At 36.4% G+C, this 21,630-nt stretch overlaps 1 protein-coding gene across 2 annotated transcripts in view; it reads left to right on the top strand.

Annotated features, from left to right (window-relative positions):
- LOC122552771 (metastasis-associated protein MTA3-like) overlaps positions 1-19,433 on the top strand; it is a 168,216-nt gene extending 148,783 nt beyond the window's left edge. For both annotated transcript variants that reach the window (XM_043695692.1, XM_043695693.1), the window contains 6 exons: positions 5,764-5,952; positions 7,966-8,040; positions 9,476-9,534; positions 15,255-15,382; positions 18,060-18,211; positions 19,120-19,433. In XM_043695692.1, coding sequence (XP_043551627.1) covers positions 5,764-5,952; positions 7,966-8,040; positions 9,476-9,534; positions 15,255-15,382; positions 18,060-18,211; positions 19,120-19,365 — 849 coding nt within the window. In that variant the 3' untranslated portion in view covers positions 19,366-19,433. The remainder of the gene's footprint in view (positions 1-5,763; positions 5,953-7,965; positions 8,041-9,475; positions 9,535-15,254; positions 15,383-18,059; positions 18,212-19,119) is intronic.
- Positions 19,434-21,630: the final 2,197 nt, after the last annotated feature.

The following is a 21,630-nucleotide window of genomic DNA, read 5'->3' as shown; positions in this document are numbered from 1 at the left end:
CAGATTTCTCCAGCTTCCTCATTTCCCCTCCCCCAACCTTTTCTCAGTCCCAACCCTCAGACTCAGCACCACCTTCTTGACCTGCAATCTTCTTCCCGACCTCTCCGCCCTACCCCCTCTCACCTTAACCTCCTTCCACCTATCGCATTCCCAACGCCCCTCCCCCAAGTCCCTCCTCCCTACCTTTTATCTTAGCCTGCTTGGCATACCCTCCTCATTCCTGAAGAAAGGCTTATGCCCGAAACGTCGATTCTCCTTCTCCTTTGATGCTGCCTGACCTGCTGCGCTTTTCCAGCAATACATTTTTAAGCTCTGGATGTATTCAATGCCAACTCAACTACAGAAAGAGAAATAAAAAGAGGGAGGGAAAATGCTTGCATTAAAGGAGAGAGACATTAACGAAATGCTACGAAGTTTTGATGGAAATTTTATATTTTTTATAATCTCCAATAATTAATACCTAAATAAATGGAACTCCACTCTTGTATAAATGATTCACAATTTGAGAGTTGTTCAAGAATTATCTTATTAAAAGGTTACTTATAATTGAAGTAATGATTCAACTTTCTGCGTACAGTTTGCATTTGCACTATAAATGCGACAACTACACAATGTTCAGTGTTTGTCAGTGGAGGGCAGACAGTAAAATCTGCAAAGCTAGTTATGAAATATACCAACCTGCACAGCTACTTTTGGATATTTGTTTTCAAACATGCATCAACACCATGCTTCATGTTACTGTATCAGTTACATATCAAAGATGATGAACACCAATAGCCACCTTGCTGTTTTAACTTGCAATAATATCTATTACTTCTTCCTAATCAATGTCAGTTTATGGCTTTGATGTTTGCTCAACGTTTGAATCCTGGCCTCTTGAATGTCATCATCATGGAGTTATTATTGGTCTTTATTTCTATTCATTCATGGGATGTAGGTGTCACAGGCTAGGCCAGTATTTATTGCTCATCCCTGGTTGCCCCGAGAAGGTGGTGAGCTACCTTCTTGAACCACTGCGGTCCATATGAAGTAGAAAACCCTACATTGCCATTTGGGAAGAATTTCCAGGATTTTGACCCAGTGATATTGAAGGAACAGAAATATATTTCCAAGTCATGATGGTGTGCAGCTTGGAGTGGAACTTCAGGTGGTGATGTTCCTATGGATCTGCTGCTCTTGTCCTCTTTGTTAGAAGTAATCGTAGGTTTGGACAATACTGTCTAAGGATCTTTGCTGAAGATATGTCATGCATTGTACTTACTGTTGCTACTGAACAATGTTTATGGATGTGATGCCAATCAAATAGGCTGCTTTGTCCTGGATGGTGTAAAGCTCTTGAGTGTTGTTGGAGCTGTTTTCTGTGTGGTGCAAATGTTTATGACTTATTTTCTATTTCTCAGAGTGTTTTGGCTTTGGAAATGCTTGTTAAGCCTTGAGAAAACAGCTTTAATTTGTTTTGTATATATAGAGTTATATTTATCCTTATGTAAAGCATCAAGATGGGTGAGACTTGTGGCATCAGACTATGGAGTAAGCAGAAGAGATTGCTCTTTTTGTTAAATATTGATTCTTGACTGTACAGCCAGACCTAAAACACATACAAGATAGAAACTAACATTTTCTTTCAATAGGAGAAATTCTGTATCTGAGCAGAGTGTAATGGAAATGTTTGAATTCACTTGTTATCAGAAACAATTATGTATCTCTTCCAGCTGTGCAAAAGAAGAAAATAATCATAGTTATAGTTTTGCCTTTATGCTTGCCAGACCTCATGTTTTTCTACCTATTAAATTTATTGAAAAGAAGTTCACAATTGATGAGCACAGAAGCAGAAATATCTGCCTCTTCTATTTTACAGCAACTAGTTATTAATTTGTCACAGGACTTTTTGTTGCACAGGAGTTTTGCTAGCTGACGTCTTGCTATTGGGGGACTTCAGTCAACAAAAATCAGTGAATTTGTCATTTTATTTTTTATGCTTAGCCATGCTGTGAAAGGATATTGGGTTGTGATGCTCTGAGTTAGTTGATGTGAAGTCCAGGCAGATTAATGAAAATAAATAGCAAATAGAATTCCAAGAATAACAGTGGTGTACTTAACTGGGTCTATCAGAATGGAGTGATTTGAAAAATAACTTTGAACAAACAACTGGGTTGGATGCATGAATCTCGTACCATTTACTTGGGGGAAGAGGGCGTTGGAAAATCTTCTTGAATAAAGGCAGACCTATCTTGCTGAATTCATTGTTGAAGTGAGGATAAACAAATGTTCCCTGTCAATTGATGAATATTTTAAAAAGTCTATTTATGTCCAGCACCTTCTGAAGCAACCAAGCTTTCTACTGCAACATGTCATTAACAGGGAACAATTTAAATTGTTCTAAATCTAAATCATTATATATATTACAAACAACAAAGGTCACGGCACTGATTCTTAAGGAACACCACTGGTCATGTACCTTCAGTCAGAAAGTCGTCCATAACTACCCTTTGTTCTTTATGACCAAGCCAATTTTGTATCCAACTTGCCAACTTACCATGGATGCGATGTGACTTAAACCATCTGGACCAGCCTACAATGAGGCACCTTGTCACATGCTTTAGTAAAGTCCATGTAAACAACATCCATTGCCATACACCGATTTACAATCTTCGTTACTTATTCAAAAAACTCAATCAGGTTTGTGAGACAGGATCTCCCCCACATAAATCTGTGCTAACTATCCCTAATAAGTCTTCCCCAAATGAGTAAATCTTGTCCCTAAGAAACATCCCTACCATTTATGTAAGGTTCATTGGTGTAAAATTTTTTGGATTATCCCTGTTAACCTTAAACAACGAAACACTATTGGCTACTCTTCAGTCTTCTGTGACTTTGCCTATGGCTAAAGAAGATACAGAGATCTCTGTCATGGCACTAGCAATCACCTTCCTTGCCTCTTTCAGTGGCATGCATTTAAAAACTTGCCAGAGTCTTAATGATATGACTCATTCTATCATTTGATTTTATTGGACTTTTGCTATCAGGAAGAGGGAGTTCTGAATCAAGGGTATATGGTAAAGTTATGCAAGGCATAAGCATTTCTTACTTGTGGTCGATGCGATGCTAGTTTTAACTAATCTCTTGTTCGACTTGAATTTGGTTCGTGTGTAAAGAAGACTGGGTCTCCATTTAGCATAGTGTAGCACACTCACCCCTAAGTCTACACATTGTGGGTTTAAGCCCCATTTCAGAAAATTGAATAGAAAATGCATGTTCCCACTTCAGTTCCGTACTGCCAGATATGCCATCTTATGGATAGATACCAAACTGCAACTTCATCTCCTCTTTCGGTATTGAACATCAGACCCCTTTGGAAAGTGTTAATTGTCCTAATGTTGCATTGAACGCATTAAAAGAAATGTGATGACTACTTATAGTGTTATCTGTAAATTAATTCCTAAAGGTATGTTATTCACTTACCGTCACATTGAACAAAGCTAAAAATGTTTATTTTTGTACATGATGAATTTAGTGTTAGTGGCACTTTGAAAGGGTGTGACACTTACTTCTCATGACTTTCTATAATTGATTAGGGAGAAGGGAAAATAACAAATTGGTTTCTTCAAATACTAACCAATTTCTGCTTTCCCTTGTATCTTTTGTCAGAGGACTATTCATTTGAGATATCAAGTGACCCACTCCAATTTATGAAACATAAAATTTATCTCACATTCTTTCATTCAAAAGAATGAACTTGGCTAAGATACTCTTAATATAATTTTCAAAGGTCAAGTTAATGTGTGCATATTTTATTATAGAATTGACTTTTGAATGTCCTTTCAAATTAATATTCATTGAATTCACTTTTTTTCACCTAACATTGAACTTAAATAGCTTGTGCAAAACAATGGTTCTAATATGCATTATGTACTTTTCACAAAAGTCAAAGTTAGACAGATTTTATTTTGGTTAGTGCTTTGATAATCAGTCAAGTTGTCAGAAAACAAATAAAGAGTTTTTAAAAACTGGAAATAATCAAAGCAGGTCGAACAGCATCTGTGGAAAAGCAAAAGGTCCTCCTTCAAGGGTAGATGTTACAAATTAGCAACCTTTAGGCAAAAAAAACAGCAAAAGGAATGAAAAGAAATAAAAACACCGATAGGAAAAGAAATAGATCAACCAGAGATGGTGAAATGATGAAGTGGTATTGTGAACTTGATCCAAGCTTTCAGGTAGACTAGGAATAAAGATACAAGGTTTCTCATAGATGCAGAACTGATTGACTGAAAAACAGTCGTACTCCTCTCTCCCCAATTCTAGCTATTCTCCCATTATGTACCCAGATTGTTCATTAATCATTTAACAACTATTACCAGTCTTCTTTTAGCAGAAGACAAAAAGAGATATGATGAGAAAAAGTAATGAAAGCTATCAAGTGCATGTATTTAACATTAGCAATATACAGCAGGGCTTTATAAAGTGGTGTTAAGACCTCAAATGTTGTCGCGAGCTGAAATTTTGGAATTGCATGCTTTGAGGCAGCAATGGTTGCCATGAAACTATGATCTTTGGCTATAACTGTTCTGGCTGAGGGGCCACACCAGTTTTCAAAATGGAATCACAGAGGGAAAACACTTAGGAAATGCTGGTGAATGAGTAACTGAAGGAGAGTAGATAGAAAAGGAAGTGTGGATAAATTGGAAAATGCAGCACACTCCAGTGACCTAGCAATCTGGAAGAACCAGACACTATAGTGCAGATCAGTCTACCATCAGTGTTCTACCTTGAGTTTGCACCTTGAACATCAAACAATTTCCTTTCCTCATCTCTTGAAACAACAACATAATCATCCATCTCACCTACTGCCTCAAAGAGGAAACAGAAACTGTAATTTTGTTTGAAATTGACTTAGTCGGTGTTACAACCAGAGAGCTGCAAAGTATTAAATGGAATAGTGAGGTTCTGTTTCTCAAATGTAGGTTAAAATTCATTGTAACAGTTGAAAGGGCAAAGACAGAGGTGAAAATCAAATATTTCATAAATGATATAAGTAAACTGGTCAACATTGTTGTAAAATAAAGAATTGCGGATGCTAGAGATCCGAAACAAACATAGAAATTGTTGGCAAAACTCAGCAGATTTTAAATTGATCAAAACTCATCAGTTCTGTTAAAGAATCACTGGAATCAAAATGTTAACTCTGCTTTCTCTCCACAGATACTGCCAGGCCTGCTGAACTTTGCCAGCAATGCCTGATGAATTTCGCCAGCAATTTCTGTTTTAGTTTCTGGTCTATGTTGTTGTCTTTCATGTCTTTGAGATATCTCTGTGAACTTCACTTTGGAAGTCTGTCTGTCTCAAATGTTAGAATTTTTTTGAAAATTTTATTTGTTCTTGAACCTGGATGAATGACTTGAGCCTAAACTTTGCCCTGTGCTCAAGGAACTTAGCAAAGAGCCTTAACCACATACCAGACTTTTAATCAGTTATGATTCATATAAATGCTACCTATGGTGATGCGAAGAGAAAGCCATGTTAAGAAATGGGAAGCAATAATCAGGTGCAGGACTTGCCCTGCTGCATCTGCAGGGCACTTCCCTGCCTTGCTTCTGACAGGCACCAGCCTCCCTCAAGGGGCTGAATCGTCTACTCCTGTCCCTATTTCTCATAGTCTTATGTTCTAATCTTAAATTTGACAAAATGATTTTACTATGAATTGTGAAGCTCCTCCTTTTGCACCAATTACAGCATATACTTAAACATTTTGTTTACTTCCATTAGTTCCATGCAATGGATACGTTGCACAAGCACAACTATGACTTGACAAATGCAATCAGCATCTTGGTACCTCAGGGTGGTCCGGTTCTCTGCAGAGATGAGATGGAAGAATGGTCAGCATCTGAAGCTAGCCTTTTTGAAGAGGCATTGGAAAAATATGGCAAGGATTTTAATGACATACGACAAGACTTTGTAAGCACATCAGATCTTTAATTCTACAGATTGTTAATACATTGAGAGAGTTTGGGCAGCACTATAGAATTGGGATTCTAAAGATCAACTTTTCATTCAACTTCTAATTACTTGAAGGATTCTACAGATAAGTGTGTCTGCTATTGAGAGATCACTGCATTCTTCTCGTTACCCTATATTCTTTAATAATTCAGGTAGAAAAAAACTGATTAATCTCAAATCTAAAATTCACAATTGAACTGGCATCAATTGTCATTTATAGAAAGGTTCCAAACTTCCACAATTCTTGTGTAGAAGTGTTTGCTAATTTTGCTTCTGAAAGGTCTGGTCCTAAATTTCTAGTATCCTAGTACCAGGGTCTCCAACCAGTGTAAATAGTCACTGTGAATAGAGAGAAACTGTTTCCATTAATATATTTGAGACTTCTACTCAGTTTACCTCACAACTTTCTAAAATCTTGGGAGCATTAATGTATTTTATGTAATCTCACCTTTTAATTCTGGGGGTCCTGTTAAATGTTACATTCCCTCCATGGCCAACATTTCCTTCCTAAAATATTGTACCCAAGTATCAGTCCCCCCCCCTTTTTTCTGGTCATAAATTGCTTTGAGAGTTCTGTTACTGATTAGAATATTGTATGACTTGTTTCTTGGATAGATGTTCTTGAAAGACCATGTCTTCATTTTCACATGATTTCATTCAATGAATTACCATCTAACTCTGTGAAGTTTAGAAGTTTTTCAATTTGTTGTCATCTTCCATTTCATGGACAGCTTTGCTGATCAGTTTGTCATTTGTCTTTATCTTTTAAGGTTTTATTCTCAGTATTTCACAAAACAAAGTTTACTTGTCTATTTCCTCTATCCTTACAACATCAACTTTGTCAATTCAAATGTAGTAAATATCTAGCCAGCATAATTTTGAACTTCATCTCACCTGAATCCCAAGATTTAGGACCATTCTTTCTTAATGATAACATGCTGTCAACTATTCCAAAATTATCATTGAAGAATAGAAAAAGCCCTAAGTTCCAATACACTTTTAAAAGCTATCTTTATGCCTACATTTGTTCCCTCCATCCTTTCTTTGTAGTCTAAATGTGATCAGCCTGTGGATTCCACACCGAGCATTAAAGAAGACCACACATACTCTCACTTTACCTATTTGATTCTATTCACATGCCCCTCCCTTTTTTCAAAGTTTCAGCCTATCTAATGTGGACTCCATTTTTTTAAATCTTCTGGCTTTATCAAGTTCATCTTGCAGCCACTACCTGATCTTTTGCCCTACTTTTCATCCAACTTCCTTCCTAGCTGATATTGTACTTATATCTGTCCTGTGACATTGCCTGCAGCTGCTGCACAACACTGGTTGTGATCATCTTTCTCAAAGTACCCACTTTGGACCCTTTCATCCTTTCTCATCACACGTTCTCTAATACCTTCTATTACTCTGACAAGTCCTCAAATGTATTATTGTGTTTCAGTCATGTGCCTACCTCCCGTGTCTGCGAGCAAACAATTGAGTTTAGCGAAGAGGCTACTTCATAACCAGCATCGTCTGTTATGCCAGCTTCTATTTGCTTACCTTTTTCATCCTTGGCTATTCTATCCCTTTATAATTATAGCTTTTTACATGATCTTTGTGCTATTATTCTCATGTTCATTCATTGTTGTACCAGTTGACATCATTACATATTCTCCAGCGTTTTCTCCAAACAAGAACCTTTTTCATGAATTTACAGATGCTGGTGTGCTATATGTTTCAGGCCATTTGCATTTTAGATTGAGTTTATTTTAAACTGTGCATGTCAAATATTACTATTTCATTTCTCACACTTGATAATATGCATGTTTTATTATGTAAATATGCAAAGAATTAATTACTATGTATTGATCTTGAAAAGTTTGTTTTAAACTACGAAACAAATATGTTTTAAAATGTTATGAAGCTATTTGACCATATTGACTTTTACCAGGTTTATCACTTAATGTATTTATCAATTTTTAACAGCTACCATGGAAATCACTCACTAGCATCATAGAGTACTATTACATGTGGAAAACTACGGATAGATATGTACAACAAGTAAGAACATTACTTAGATTTGTGATTATTTTTTAAATTGTTTGTATATTTCTAAATTGCTAATTTGTTTAAATATGTGATAAGCTCACTGTCTTCGATAAGAAAAAGTATGTTATATTAAATGAAACTGGTGAATGCAAATTTAAAATGTCCAAGAGGAAATTATAATTATCAAGTTTTTAAAAAATGGTATGAAAAGGTTATGCAACTGACCAAACAAGTGATGATTACAATTCCAGCAATTTCATCCTTGCAAAATAATCCATCTGCAGGATCCATATTTATGTAATAGCTTGCTGAGGATAATATTGGTTGTGATGTCGCTATTCATTTTATTTTAGGCAGCTCAAGTTTTAAAAAGTCATTGCTTATTATTTCCAAATGTAAAATTACTAATTATTCTGACTCATAATGTTCAAGAGTTCTACACATCATGGCACAGAGTTGCCTTGTTGTTGTGTGTCAGGTTCGTTGGTGCAGGTTTCGGACCAGCATCATGCTCCCACTCATTTTTAATGAAGAGAATCATTGGGAAAAACCAACTCATGATTTCATAATATGTACTTAGAGCAGGCATCCACATATTTATGAAATCGGTCTTTTATAACCCTCTGCTAAATTCCACTTTGTGATGTAGAAAAAGACATAAACAAAAATGTAAACTGGTCATAGTTCATTATTTTGTACCTGAAATGTCCAAGACATTTCATTCAGAGGACTGCATTGGAAATAGACGGATGAGGCAGACAGTTAGTCAGCGTTCACTGAAATTGTTTTTCTTTTAAAATGTTCTGTGCAGTGAACAAGTACTGTTGCAGCCTGTCATAACAAATGACTACACTTTTAAAAGTTAATTTGTGGGCCTTGGGCTTTTTTGATAGGCCCAACATATATTGCCTGTGTGACTAATCGTGACAAGGTGATGGTGAGCTGGCGTTTTGGACCCCTGCAATCTCTGTGGTGTAGGTCCACCTACAGTTGTTGTAAAGCTGATTGTTTCAGAATTTTGATGCAATGCCAGGGAAGGGTTAGCTAGATATTTCCAAATCAGGATGGGGTGTGACTTGTGGTGGAACCTGTAGTGCTGATGTTCCTATCACTGATGCACTTGTTTTTCTGAATGGTATTAATCACAGGTTTAGAGAGTGCTGTTGAAGCAGCCTTGGTGAGTTGCTCCTGTTACGTAAGTTCTAAATGAACTTTTAAATAAATGTCGATGGGGTGCTATGGTATTAAAGTCTGATTTTGTCATTTAAACATGAAATCAAGAGCAAATAGTGGTTAATTTCACTGTGTTTCCAAATAAAGTAACACATCATTCAATTATTCATATGGTCATATCAAGAAAAATAAAGCAACTTAACAGAAAATTGGATGGCACAAGTAATGCTGTTAGGATGATTTTGTCCGATAATTTTACTTTGTTTATTTTTAGAAACGTCTTAAGGCTGCTGAGGCAGAGAGCAAATTGAAACAGGTGTACATCCCAACATAGTAAGTGCCTTTAAACCACCTTTCAATTCTAACACTTAGCATTTCATAACAGAGAAGTATTTTCTAGGTCAGAAGATTATAACATGGATCACAATATTTATGGAAAGTCAAAATGGACTGTCTCACTTATATATTAAAAAAGATTTATCTTCGCACATTTGTCTGGGAAAGTAACCTAAGGATATTTTTCTTTTGAGTTGTATATATTATGGATATAAACCTACAGCATGACATGGCCCTTATCCCACACTTCAAAAATGTGGGGGTGAGCTCAGTTAGGAGAATATTGATTCTTCTGCAATTAATAATTGCCCATTAGCAGACTGGACACAGGCCTTTTGCTCTTCAGGAAACACAAGTTCCACCTGTAAGAGCTGCAGGCCAATCAGTAGCCAGAGCTCTCCAATATTGGCAGTGCTACTGGGAATGGTGACCAATTTCAGTTTTGCACACAACTTGAAAATGTGAGATACACTGGATTGTGATTTTGTGAATGTTTGATGACCCCAGCAGAGGGGTTGAGGAGCGCGGAAGTTTGACAGACATGGGAAGAAGAAAACTTGTGTGTGTGATTACACTTTGGGAGGGCCTTGTCCGTGTGTCCCCAGGGAGCCCCTTTGCTTGTCAGCAGCCAACACAGACAAAACTGCGGGGCAGGAAGGCAGGCATAGGTCTCCCCAGCACCTATTAAATTCTGTCACTAGTGGGAAAAGGCTGTTAAATAGACATTAATCGACAACCAAAAGGTCCCAATTTGCCCCTTGAACACAAACTGCTCATTACTACCCCTGCTGCTGACAAACATGCAATGAGGACAAGGATGGATAGGTAAGTAACACAGAAGCACTTTGTGGATTTGACATATCTCCCCATTCCCTTCACTTTCAAAGCTGCTGACAGCAGAATGTATAATCTTGTTGGATAATCATACCTGTTGCCCCTTCCATGTTCATTTATACAAAGAACCATGTTCAGTTTCTGATCAACAGCTTGGTTATTCAGTGTATTTTATGTTTTATTAAGCATTGATTGACACATAACTGTCCCTTGAAGTATTCATTCAGTTCAAGGGCAAACATTGATGGGCAATAAATACTTGTCACCAACACTGACATCTCAAGAAAAATGAAAAAAAGTCTCTGTATTCTCCTCCTATTTCACATCCTCCGAGATATTTTCACTGCTCCAATTCTGTCCTGTTCAACATTCCTGAATTTCAGGTCAACTGTGCTATCAGATGCAGAGGCTCACAGCTGTGGAATTCTATCCATAAACCTTTCTGCTCTTTACCTCTTGCTTCTTTTTAAGGTGTCCTTACGTTCATTTCTGTAAAGCGCATTGTCACGTTTTACATGTTAGAAACGCTATGTTATCATTGTAAACTAAGTATGTTACCAGTGAGCCGACTTTTAACAGTTCACCCAAAGTTTGATAACATTTTTTCAACTTTCAGTTCTGTTATTAATGGATATAGAAGAACACTTGTTTTTAGGATATATAGTTTAATTCTGTTCAAAGTTTGAGCAACTCGACTTTGTGAAATTTGTTCTATTTCAATTACAGTTTTCAATTTAAGATTTCTTTTAAGGTATAAATCAAGTATTGGGAGTATTTCCTGGTAATAGATTTTCATATCACCTCCTCTTGTACTTTGGTTTATGGCTTGCTCAGTGATAAATTTGTCTTCATGTTTTGTGGGAAACCTTAACACAATCATTTTGCTCAGCAGAAGACTTATTTTAACAGGGTTCTCTGTTGGGAAAGTGTCTAGTGTTGGCTTTTCAAGCAAGTTAAAGTTAAGCTGTCAGTCATTTTTAGAATTGGTCACAGGAAGTCAACACATAGTTTCAGAGGAAGGTGCTGGGTTTTTGGGAATTCTCCATCCAGTACCAAGTTTAATGAGTACTAAGTAAGATTCTGCTCTAGAACTCACATGAACGTGCATTGATATCAACCATGTAACTTAAGCAAACTGTCTTTAATTGACAGTACCCTTTATGGCAAGAATTGGTATTGTGACACTCAAGGCTAAGCACCAACTCTTTGCATCAGAAATGTCCCCATCCCCATCACAGAATGCCACCCCAAATGTACTGTCACTCATTAAACCACCCCTTGCTGCTGTATCAACACCTTGTGATGAATTTGTTTTATTTTGTTGTGCAGTTAGTGCCATAGTCAGCATTCTGTGAAAAGTCATAACATTTAACAGTGTTTTAATGGGGTTTGCTATGTTTGACTATTCCAAAATATTAGTTATATTAATACTGCCCAGCAATAGGGGCTGGGCCTATTGCAAGGGTTCAGTGGGTCACTCAGGACATTACGTACAAATCAGGACCATGAGTAGGCCATTCACCCCTCAAGCTTGCTCTGCCATTCAGTAGATCATCTCTGATCTGATTGTAATCTCAAATTCACATTTCTACCTATCCCTGATAATTTGTCAACCTCTTGCTTAACAAGAATTTATCTACCTCGGCCTTAAAAATATTTAAGGACTCTGCGTCCACTACCTTTCAGAAAGACCGTTACAAGACACTCAACCCTCTGAGAGAAATTTTCTCTTCTATCACTGTTTCAAATGAGCAAATCATTTTAGATAGTGCGCTCTAGTTCTAAATTCTACCATAAATGGAAACATCCCTCAGAATTTTATATCTTTCTTTCGAGTTGCCTTTTAGTTTTTAACTCCAGGAATACAAACCTAGCCTTTCCAAATCTCCAAATCATTGATAGATATTGGGAACAGCTGGTGCCCAAGTACTGATCCTTGCCGTATCCCACTGGTCACAGTCTGCCAAAATGATCCATTTATTCCTATTCTTTGTTTTCTTTCTGATGGATCAATCCTTAATCCATGCTAGTACATTGCCTCCTGTACCATGTGCTTTAATTTTGGTAACCAGTCTCCTGTGGGAGAGCTTCTTTAAAATCTTCTAAAAATCTTAACTATTCAACATCAATTGGCTTACTTTTATCAATTTTGTTTGTAACATCCATCCATCCAATTTTCCATTTGCAAGTCGATGCTATCAATGCCTGATTAGGTTGTTTTTAACCAAATATCCATTTGTCACTTATTGTGTGATTGATTCCTACATTGTCCTTACTATTGATGTAAGGCAGATGTTTCTTTAGATCCCTCTGTTACTCTTGCTCTTGCAAATATTACTACACTATTTAAAAGCTTCTGCAGGAATCGTTTTAGAATCTATGGAATTTTGGAAGTTGATTAGTAATGCATGGCCTTCTCTATAGTCACCTCCTCCTCTCTTGGATGTGGACTCGCCAGTCCAGTGGTCCTGTCAACTTTCAGCACCACTGTTTTCTCCAGTGCAACCTTCTGTCTGATTCTTTCCCTACAATCCTGATTCACCCTCGTCACTTGGATCTGTAATTCTGGAAGCTTTCTTGTAACTTCTACAGTAAAAACAGATGCAAAAAAAATAATTTAGCTTTGCCGCCATTTCTCTATTCCCTGTTATAACCTCACCAGTTTCTTCTTTTAATGGATCCACATTCACCATAGCCAAATCTTTCCTTTAAACATAGCTGTAAAAACTTTTACAGTCCATTTTGGACTATTTTTGTTTGTTTGCATTCTTTCTTATTGGTTTCTTGGTTCTCCTCTTTTGTATTCTTAAAAACTTCCCAGTATTCAGATTTTTTAATATTTCTGGCCACTTTATAAGACTTTACTTTTTATCATTAATAGTCCTAACTTCCTTTATCAGCCACAGTTGACTACTTTGTTTTGAATAATTGCACCTTGCAGAAATGTATAGTTACTGTAAGCCATGTATTAATTCTTTAAAGATTGCCCATTGCTTTTTAAAGTATTTTCCCAATGCAGCTCTGCTCTTTGCAAACCTGGAGGACAGATCTTGTGGCATATTCTGAGCTTTTGAAAACTATATCTTGGGATCACTTTATGCACATACAAGAGAATACTGTAATCTAACCGAGTGTTGTGACAAGGAGACAGGTGGTCATGTCAATTTGCCAGAGCAAATGCAAAATCATGTTTCGAACTTGATGGTATTTTTAACTGTGGGAATCCCAGTTTTGATTAATCAGGATGAATCACCCCAAAATGGTGATTTATTTTCTTAAGTGATACCTCGAAATAGAACTTGGATCACTATAGTATCGATTTTACTTCAGTGTGCTACAGTTCTATAACTGCAAGGTGATTCACAGAGGCTTAAGCAGACAAAAATGGAAGGAAAAAGAAATTAGGAAGGATGAACCAAAAGTTTTGTTAAAGAGATATATTTCAAGGAAGATCATGAAGGGGAAAAGGTGGCTGGAGAGATTTGGGGAAGGACTATCAAAGTGTAGAACCGAGATGGCTGAAGTCATGGTTGTCAGAGTAGCCAGAGTTGTGGGAATATTTAGTTGTTTCTGTATAGTTCTGGTGAATGAGAGGATTGTAAGGTTGGAGGGTCTAAGTAGAGATGGAGGGTGTAAACAGTTTCATACACAGTTAATAAAAGGATGATGTTACAATGGGATTTAAACATGAAGTTCAGATACTTAATTGGAAGCTTTAGGAACCAGATGCTGCTGTAAATTGGCAAAGTCTGGGCTGCATGATTGAGGATTAAGACTTGGTATGGAGTATGATGCAGATAAAAGAATTTTAGAGAGTAGAGGTTGAGCATTCAGACAGGATATGATAAATTTATTGATAAGGATTACAGCAGCAAATGTCCTCTCCATTTTCCAACACTGGCTCCCTCAGTCCAGCACAAAGTCAAAAGGGTTTGCTGATTAGTCTTTCAATGGTGGGAAAGTCATGTGGCTTCTGTTAAATCCCTAAGGCACCACTAAATTGCATTGACATTGGAATAATGGGTATTGTTTAACTCATTCATGATCCTTATTAACATCCTGCTGTTGGCTTCGGTCCTTCTATCCTCTGATTTATCGAGGAAAACTCTCCCACTGCTGAAAAACTGACAAGGTTCCCTATATGAAGGGCTGCATTAGATCCAGCCCATTGTAGTCCACTTTTGCGTTCCGAGTATCGTTGTGTGTAATTTAGGATTTGCTCTGTTTAATTTTCCATCAACAATACTTTTGTCAAACTGAATCTTCCACTATAATGCAAAAGCAAAATACTGTGTGTGCTGGAGATCTGAAATAAAAGCAGGAAATGCTGGAAATAGCCAACCAGTCGAGTAGCATCTGTATAACGATAGTTGATACTTAAGTTTCATCAACCTGAAATATTATCATTGTCTTTCCCTCTACTGATGCTGCCAGACTTGTTGAGTATTTTCTGCATTTTCTGTTCATACTTGTGCACTATTGCTTGGTAAAAATGTGAAGGCTTTTCCATAGCTTGCATCACCCATTCAAACACATCTTCTGATGCAGCATGAGTGCCAAGTTGTTGCAGAAGATGACAAAAACATGTTTTATTTGTACCGATGAGAAATTCTTCTGAGAGTTAGGCTAAGCATATATGAGTCTCAAAACTGCAAAAATATTAAATTCCTTGAAGTTTAATGTTTACTATTTTGACATTACTTTTATAAAAATGTGACATTTTACAGGAAATTAATGCTGAGCATATTTCAAACAGTTGCTGCATGTGGCTCCAAAAATGTGTTTTATTGGCTTTTTTGTTCTTGTAATTTTTAAAGAACCAATTTTTGTCATACTGTTTGCCTACAATAATTGAATGTGTTTTTTCTTTCTCTTCAATGTAGCAATAAACCTAATCCCAATCAGATATCAGGTGTTAACGGTAAGCCTGCTATGGTGAATGGTCCAGTTGGAGGAGTACTTCATCAAACCCAGAACTCAAGCATAGGCCGGCCCTGTGAGAGTTGTTACAGTGAGTACTATTAAAACTAAACTACTTAAGTAGAAGACCAGAAGGAACATGGTGCAACAACGAGAAGTAAAATTTCTAAATTTAAAACCTATCTGGCTGCCTGGGGATTAATTGAAATCATTAATTCAGGTACTTAGTAAAATCCTGCTGTGTTTTCTCTCCAAGCTTTTTCTCTTATTTAGCTTTTACAGTGTAAGCAAAATCATACTGTTATGATCATCATGGGGGAGCCTTAAATCAAAATGATCATATTTGCCAAATTATCCCAGACAAAGAAATTAGCAAGATTTCTATGTTTTATTTGAACCAAAGCAAATTAACCCTGAATCAAAAGGTCAATGGTGCGTTTTAACCTAATTTCACTTTAAATTAGTTGATACAATAAGCATGTCTTACAAAATCACAAAAATTGGGACATTGCCTATAGACCTGTGGCATCATGTGTTCCAAAGTTTTCTTCTTTGGTAATTTGGATCTCTCTCCCCTACTGAATCTATTTGGCTCTCAAGCTGTAATCACAAGCAACCATGTTGTATTTGAAGTTCCCAAAGACTGGTGTTGCCTGAATGGCACACTCTCTCAAAATCTTCCTAGCTAGATACAAGACCATCTTGATGGCATAGTTGCCCCAGAAACCATGATCCCCTTAGAGACTCCCTTTAATCGGTTTAATTGGCTCTGACAAAATTGAAGCATAGCAGTAAAATTGTACAACTCTCAATTCCTGCTCTAACATTTGCAAACTGCTTTCTCTTCTATTTATCTGTATTATACACGTAGCTCCTTGTAAGTGTGTCTTCTCTGTTGTTACCTGTTGCATGTCTTTTTTCTGGTTTTTGAATATTAACTTCCTGGTGTTACTGCTTCCAGGTCAAAGATCACCATTTTGAATCATCATTTTTGTTTAAGAAATTACAATTGCCATCTTTACAATTGACACAAACAATTACAAGTCCTTTTCAAATGTTTCTAAAACTAATTACAAATTCCACAAATATTTTAAACAACTTACAAATTTTCCAAATGGAGTTGCTTCTGGGTCAAAGGTTGTAAACTACTCCTATAAAGCTTTGGGTACACTCAATGCAACCTTTTTCATACTGTTGGGGCTGCAGTAATTCTGCTTTGTGACATTTTCTGGAGAGATAACAGCATGGCATTGTGACATCTGTTATGGATAGTAGTAGTTTGGGGACTAAAGAACTGAATTGTGTGGGAGGAACATAAGTGGAAATATAAATGGATTCTCATGTTGTGTGATTAAGGATAGAGGAAAAGGGCCAACTTCTGCATTGCATGGGAGATTTTGGAAGCTCAAGTTGAAACATTATTTTGGGCTAGCGGATATAACTTGGTTAGAAAGAAAGAATAGCAGGTATGGCTACTAAATCTACCGATGATACCAAGATAGCTAAGAAAGCAAGTCGTAACAAGGACACAAAGAAGCTTAATTACGAAGCAGAAAGTGGCCAAGAAAGGAAAACGAATCCTGCGTGCTGGATTCCATTACCTCGTGGAAAAATCATGCCTTATGTGCTCATTCAAATTAGCTTTGTTAGTCAGTGACGGAAACTCTCAAACCTCAGTAAACATTATTGAATCAAGTGATAGCCACCTTCATTGTTGATGTGTACACACTCAGAAATTGAGCTTTAGGTCATAGTTGACCCCTTCACCAAAGTACATGAGAAATTGGAACTTCAATTAAACACTCTGAAGGCAAAGATCTTCTCCAATCAGATCCCACAATAAAATAGGCCTACCTTGATCCCCGCATTTAATGTCAATGATGCAAAGTCCTGGTTCCTCTTGAACTTTGATTATTATGATATTTTGATGCTAGATAAATGAACAAGTTGACGGTCTATCCAGCAAGCATGAGGCTTTAAATGGAGTGAGTGCTGCAGCCTTCATTTAGTTATTTTTGCTTGAACAGTGACTCATTCCAGGAGCTGCCAGTGCTTTGATCTAGCATGCCTTCATATGATTTTGTATTTGTCCTTTTGAGAAAAATAGGTGTTTGTTATAATGAATGTAAGCTAAGCATACATTTGACAACCATTAACATACCGATACTCTGACTGAAGTTGGAATTGGTTTTGAATTGAAGCCAGTGTAGGTTGAACAGCTTGGTTCTGTGGGTTACCTTCAAACCTGAGGATAATTTGATGGAGTTGACATGAAGTATTGCAGCAAGGAAAGTGGAGAATAATGTGGATGTAATGACACAGAGCTGTGTTTGACCTCACTTTTCACTGAGGTCGGGTTTTGGTGGTTGCCTTGGTGATGGTAACTGTTTGAACATCTTTGTGGAGGATGGTGACAAATTTCTCAGGGAAGCCAAATTTGAGAAGGATACTAAATTGCCTGTATCATAGTCAAATGGGATTCTGATTAAGTTTAATAAATTCGGATAATTAAGAACACATTGTATGTTACCTGCCTTCTGTGGATTTTGTCCACAAATGGAATTTTATAAGTTTAAAATATAGCTCTGATTTCAGTATCTTATATATTAGAGGAATCTATCATACTGAAACCATATCATATTAGTCATACCATATCTGTTTTTGGTTTTAAGCTAATCATGGTAGAATGAAATTATGGCAAAATTGGAGAAATGTCAACTGATTTGAATTTTGTTGTTGAGCAATAGTTCTGTTTTTCTTTTTTTCAGCCACACAATCCCAACAGTGGTATTCCTGGGGACCTCCAAATATGCAGTGTAGACTCTGTGCTTCATGCTGGACCTACTGGAAGAAGTACGGTGGTTTGAAGATGCCTACTCGAGCAGAAGCAGAAAAAATGTCACCCGCAGATGATGTTTCGGTAACAAAAAAACAGAAAGATTTGGACTTGTGTTCACTTGTGATTAGCTGCTCATGCTTTAGAGTTCAAATATGATTAATGGACCAGTTTAGTTTGATTTTCTTTATACCAGTACTAGTTCCTATTTTTAGGTTCTGGCAGTGGGAATTATTCATTTCTATTCAGTAAATTCCTTTCTTTACTGTTCTTTCTGATAATAGTGTGACCTGTTCAAATACGATTTCAAATTAATGCTAATTGAGCTCTTCAACTTGGTTACCTGAAACTGTTTTAGCATTGTGATCTATTAGATCAGTCCATAGCTATTTTTTGTTTCCTCCTAATTGTGAAAGTGTGCCTTTTTATCATAAGTACGTTTTATGTGACTTACTGAAATCCATTATGGCATAATCTTGTCATGATTTTATTAAAAGTACAGGGAAACCAACTTCAAGGAAAGTTAAAAGTCAAACTGAGTTTGTTATAAATATTTTAGATAGATTTATGATATTGCAGAATGCACTCTGAAAGTTTAGGCGTCCCAGAAATTGCCATTATCAGTAGTTCGAATATAGTTGTGTCTTAGGTTTGTCCCATGTCCGTTGAAGTGTGTGCTAGTCACATAATTAAGCTTGGATCTGGAGCAAATTGAAATACAATGCAACAATATAAAGGGAGGTTTGAGAGAGGGCTATTTTGCATGGTAATATAGCTGGTGTTCAGTGTCTCTACTGCCTCCTAAAGGATATTTGTTTGCCTTGTATTTTTTACATCTTGTGTGCATTCAGAGGTTGAATTTGAGAGTTCAGAAGATTTGACTTCATGAGTGTCAGTTACAAATGCAGCACCGTTGTTATTAGAAAAGTTATTTCGCACAATGCAATGCATTTAGTGACTAATTAAGTGTTCTCTTTCTCTATTCTAAAAAGGAGTCCCACATAAGAAGCATCTTTCATCATGGTCAACTGGGGCATGGTGTACCAATACACATTGATAGTCCAAAATCTACTTTGAAGACTCGTCAGTCTTTCTTCCTGCAGACCACACGTCTTACAAAACTTGCCAGGCATGTCTGCAGAGATATTCTGCAACTGAAACAGGCGGCAAGGAAACCATTTGTTCCGATTAACTGTGCTGCCATTAAGGCAGAATGTAAGAACTTTTTAAATTCCTAGTTTTGAGTTTCATGCTTTCACCATTCCCTGACCTAATGTTTGCAATAAATGATACTTATGACTTACTACATTATTTATTTGTGTGGAATTTTTTAAAATTTGTTCAAAAGTCTTCTATATCTGTATGTGTTATTTTCTGAACAACTTCAAGGAAGACTGTCTGCTTCAAAACTTAAGTAGGAGTAAAATTTCAGAGAATTAGTTTTTGAATAACTGAAAGGTAATGGAATTAATTCAAGATTTAAAAATGCATTAATCTAAACAATCTGTAACATAGAAAAACAGTATTTGTTTTAGAACATTGAAATGAAATTGGTTCCAAGTCTTTGAAATTAATTGATTCTGCAATACTTAGTTTAAAAACCATAATAAATTCACAAAATTTGATCCAATACCTAATACCTGTAATTTTGGTTCCTTCCAGAACCATATGTCTACAAGCAAAACATTAATTATTGAACTATATACAATATACTAATTCACAAAGACCCAGCCTTCTTAAAACTGTATAATGTAGTGTTGCAGCGTACTTTCAAAAAATAACTATTTTTATACACTACGAATAACTTAAGAACAAAATAAACTGAATAGACTGCAAAATGGATATTTTTTGCAGACTTCTTTCTTTAGGTTGATTACATTGTGACTTCACGTCTGCTGCTTTAGCTGCAATCAAGCCATTCTAGATGTCATTTAACTGCACAAAACTAAGACAATATAAAAACATAAGAAATGTTATGAACTAAATGACTGGCAAATATCTATTTGTAAGCAGAAAAACTGTAAACATGGTAATAATTGTTTTTGTAATTTTTTTGCACAAATGTCAGTTGAGGATTCTGAATATGGTGCAATTGGTATTCAGTTTATTCTTCAGTATGAAAATTATAATGAAACTTTAAGTACAAGAATTCACCATGACAGTTTTTTAGAATATGTTTCCAACATCGATACTAAAAGGAATACCTATCCCTTTAATGTTGCAAAGATGGTGTAAATGTGTGGACTCCTTTTAGTAGAAAATGATTAGCACCTTTTGCAGCTACTCTTTGTTTTATTTCTTTCCATTTGCGCATGTTGTAAATTATGTAATTCTTTTTAAATGCTGCATGCAGCTTCTAATTTTACATAATCACAAACCATCTTCATAAGTGTTCCATATTCTGTAAAAGCCTCTGATTGACAGCATACTGCTCTTGCAATGCAGAGATTGCTTGATTAGCACTTTGTAAAATGTGGAAAGAACTGGAAGTGAGATTTGCAAGTAATTATTTTGAACAAGCTGACATTTTGTAATATCACAACTGAATGCCAATTAATTCAGTAGTTCATGGATGTTTGTGGGATGCTTTTCATACTATGGGAAAGTTCAGCATAAATTTCCTGAATTGCTTGAATTGTAGAAGAACTCTTGAGCTTTACTGAAACTGTTGTGCAGATGTGTGTGAATGAATGGTTTAATTAGGCATTGAAAGTACAAAATGTCAGCAGTTTATACAGTGTATTTTTTCATAAAGGTAATAATGGTGTGACTTATCGGCATGCTGCTTTTTCAGTGTAATTAGGTGAGTAAAAATGGCAGGCGTTTAGAGAAATCTATCATGATCAGACTTTTTTTTTAATCTGCTTGTGTAGACAATATTTCAATATCCCAACAGCTGGGAGATGAGCAGAGACAGTAAATACAATGGAGGGATTGTGTTTCTCGATCTCTTCCTTCCAATTCCCTATTTTAGTTTAACTGTTTTTGGAGATGAATAAGACGAGTACTGATCCGCTCAAAATTTGCTGGGCCTCCAGTGAAGATTCCTGAGTGGGGTGCCATCTGCTTTTGCTGGTTTCTGCCTAAGGCTTATAAGTGCAATCAAAAGAAAATGCTAGAAACTTTCGGCAGGCCCGTTAACATCTATGGAGAAAGAAGTAGAGTTAACTTTACAGGGATGTAAACATTCATCAGAATTGAAAAAGGTTAGAAATGCATGATATTTTGAGAAAACTTTGGGAAGGGGTCAGGTGGGAAGGAGAACAAAAGAAAAGGTCTCTGATAAGGTGGAGGACACAGGAAAATAAATGATATAAAGTTTAACTGGAGAAATGTAGTGGGAATGGGTTAGATGTAGAAGAAAGTATGTCTCAAGGCTTGTGAGTGACTGGAAAGCTTCAAGCAATCAAGAAAGAAATGAGAAAAAAAAACAAATAATAAACAAAAAGGGGTTTAAGATCATGATTAAAATTGTTAGTCTCAATGAAGGGTTCAAAAAGTAG

This window comes from Chiloscyllium plagiosum, chromosome 9 (assembly GCF_004010195.1).
Source record: "Chiloscyllium plagiosum isolate BGI_BamShark_2017 chromosome 9, ASM401019v2, whole genome shotgun sequence".
In the NCBI taxonomy this organism is placed as follows: domain Eukaryota; kingdom Metazoa; phylum Chordata; class Chondrichthyes; order Orectolobiformes; family Hemiscylliidae; genus Chiloscyllium; species Chiloscyllium plagiosum.
The sequence above is the reverse complement of the archived record's forward strand: the minus strand, read 5'-3'. Positions and strand labels throughout refer to the sequence as shown.